We start from the raw sequence: 1903 nt of genomic DNA, 5'->3' as shown, positions 1-1903 counted from the left end.
GCGGGGAAGGAGCCGGCTGCTCGGTGATGCCTGAGACGTTGGTTCTCTGCTCCTCAGATGGACTTTCACGGCTCCTACTCCGAGGCGCATCCGGCTGGAGATTTTGGTAAGTTTTCTCACTTGCCAAGGTTTCTTTTGTGGTAGATTTCATGTGCAATGAGCCCACTATTTAAAAGTGTATTTTTAAATACGTTTTTATTAATTTCAGAGAGGAAGAGAGGGTTAGAAACATCAATGATGAGAGAGAATCATGGATCGGATGCCTCCTCCATGCCCCCTACTGGGGATCAAGCCCGCAACCCGGGCCTGTGCCCTGACCGGGAATCGAACCCTGACCTCCTGGTTCATAGGTGGACGCCCAACCACTGAGCCACGCCAGCCGGGCTGTATATATATATATATATATGTTGTTTTTGTCATATCTTGCCAGCAGCACATACTGACTGCTTTCTGCTCTAATGTGCTTCACCCAGCGCACAGGCACACCTCGTTTAACAGCCATGCACTTCCGAGCGGTTGTGTACATGTGTATTTTTTTTTTTTTAAATCACATTTGATTGACTTGTGTTATAGTTTTAGAAACACTTTACTTTTATATCAGATGGACGTTCATGACCTCGTGTCTGCTAACGCACCAGCTCTTGGTCGGTAGCTGCTGTCCCTTCTCTGTAGGCAGTTACCTGTAAATATCCAACCGGGATGGTGAGCGGTGGCATCTGAAGGAACGTCGCGGCCCGTCTTTCCTTAGCGTGAAAAGCACTTTGGTTATGGGGTCACTTTCCCCCTCAATTCATGCTTCACTCGCTAAGATTTTAAAAGATCAACTTCCATAAAGACATGCCTGCACCTAAAACAACAAACAAAAGCGTGTAACACCTGAGCAGACGCGTGTAACACCTGAGCAGAAACGTGTAACATTGAGCAGACACGTGTAACGGTTGAGCAGACGCGTGTAACGGTTGACGCATGTAACGGTTGAGCAGACACGTGTAACAGTTGAGCAGACGCGTGTAACAGTTGAGCAGAAACGTGTAACAGTTGAGCAGACACGTGTAACAACTGAGCAGAAACGTGTAACAGTTGAGCAGAAGCGTGTAACGGTTGAGCAGACGCGTGTAACAGTTGAGCAGAAACGTGTAACAACTGAGCAGAAGCGTGTAACAGTTGAGCAGACGCGTGTAACGGTTGAGCAGACGCGTGTAACGGTTGAGCAGACGCGTGTAACAGTGTCGAGCGCTCACGGTTCAGGTTGCAGGAACCGTGTGGGCAGCGCTGCTCCTGTGGTCTCTGACCCCCGTGTCGTGTTTTGCTCCCGCAGGCGGAGACGTGCTGAGCCAGTTCGAGTTCAACTTTAATTACCTCGCGCGGCACTGGTGAGAGCGGGAGCGACAGACAGGCGCCGTCTACACAACGTCTACGAAGCGCGACTCTGTCCTCCGGGGAGCAGAGCTCGCGATCCTCGGGCCTGTGCTGTGTGCACGTAGAAAGCAGAGCTGCAGACTAGACAGCCCAGCGGGCTCTTCACGGGCCTGAGGGTCACAGCAAAGAGGAGAGAGTGCGCGTTCATGGACGAGGAGAGAGTGCGCGTTCACTGAGCGGCAGGGCACCCTGTGCCGTGGCCGGGAAGGAGCCACCATTTCTTTTTAACCAGTCGCCTCGTGGTCCCCGAGGGGGTGGCTTAAAATCCCCCTGTGGGTGGTTTCGTTCCTCCTGCCCTTTTGCTGTCCACGTGCTTGAAAGGACGTTGTTAGGAGCATTCAGGTTTCAAAACCTGGCACCTTCCTGGCACCTGCCTGGCCACACCCTGAGCCTGGGTCACGAAGCCGTGGCCTCCATCGCCCGTAACGCTGTTGCCCCACGTGGCCTGACCGGTGCCGCTGCAGCCACGCCCTGGTCACACGGC

General features: G+C 53.0%; 1 protein-coding gene across 1 annotated transcript in view; it reads left to right on the top strand.

Annotated features, from left to right (window-relative positions):
• Nucleotides 1-1903, top strand: part of GPLD1 (glycosylphosphatidylinositol specific phospholipase D1) — a 30779-nt gene that overhangs the window by 7393 nt on the left and 21483 nt on the right. The window contains 2 exon segments of the mRNA XM_014537141.1: nt 58-106; nt 1319-1373. Of these exon segments, the coding sequence (XP_014392627.1) occupies nt 58-106; nt 1319-1373 (104 nt within the window).

This window comes from Myotis brandtii, unplaced genomic scaffold (assembly GCF_000412655.1).
Source record: "Myotis brandtii unplaced genomic scaffold, ASM41265v1 scaffold1733, whole genome shotgun sequence".
Classification (NCBI taxonomy): Eukaryota; Metazoa; Chordata; class Mammalia; order Chiroptera; family Vespertilionidae; genus Myotis; species Myotis brandtii.
This window is presented reverse-complemented; position numbering and strand designations above follow the sequence as displayed.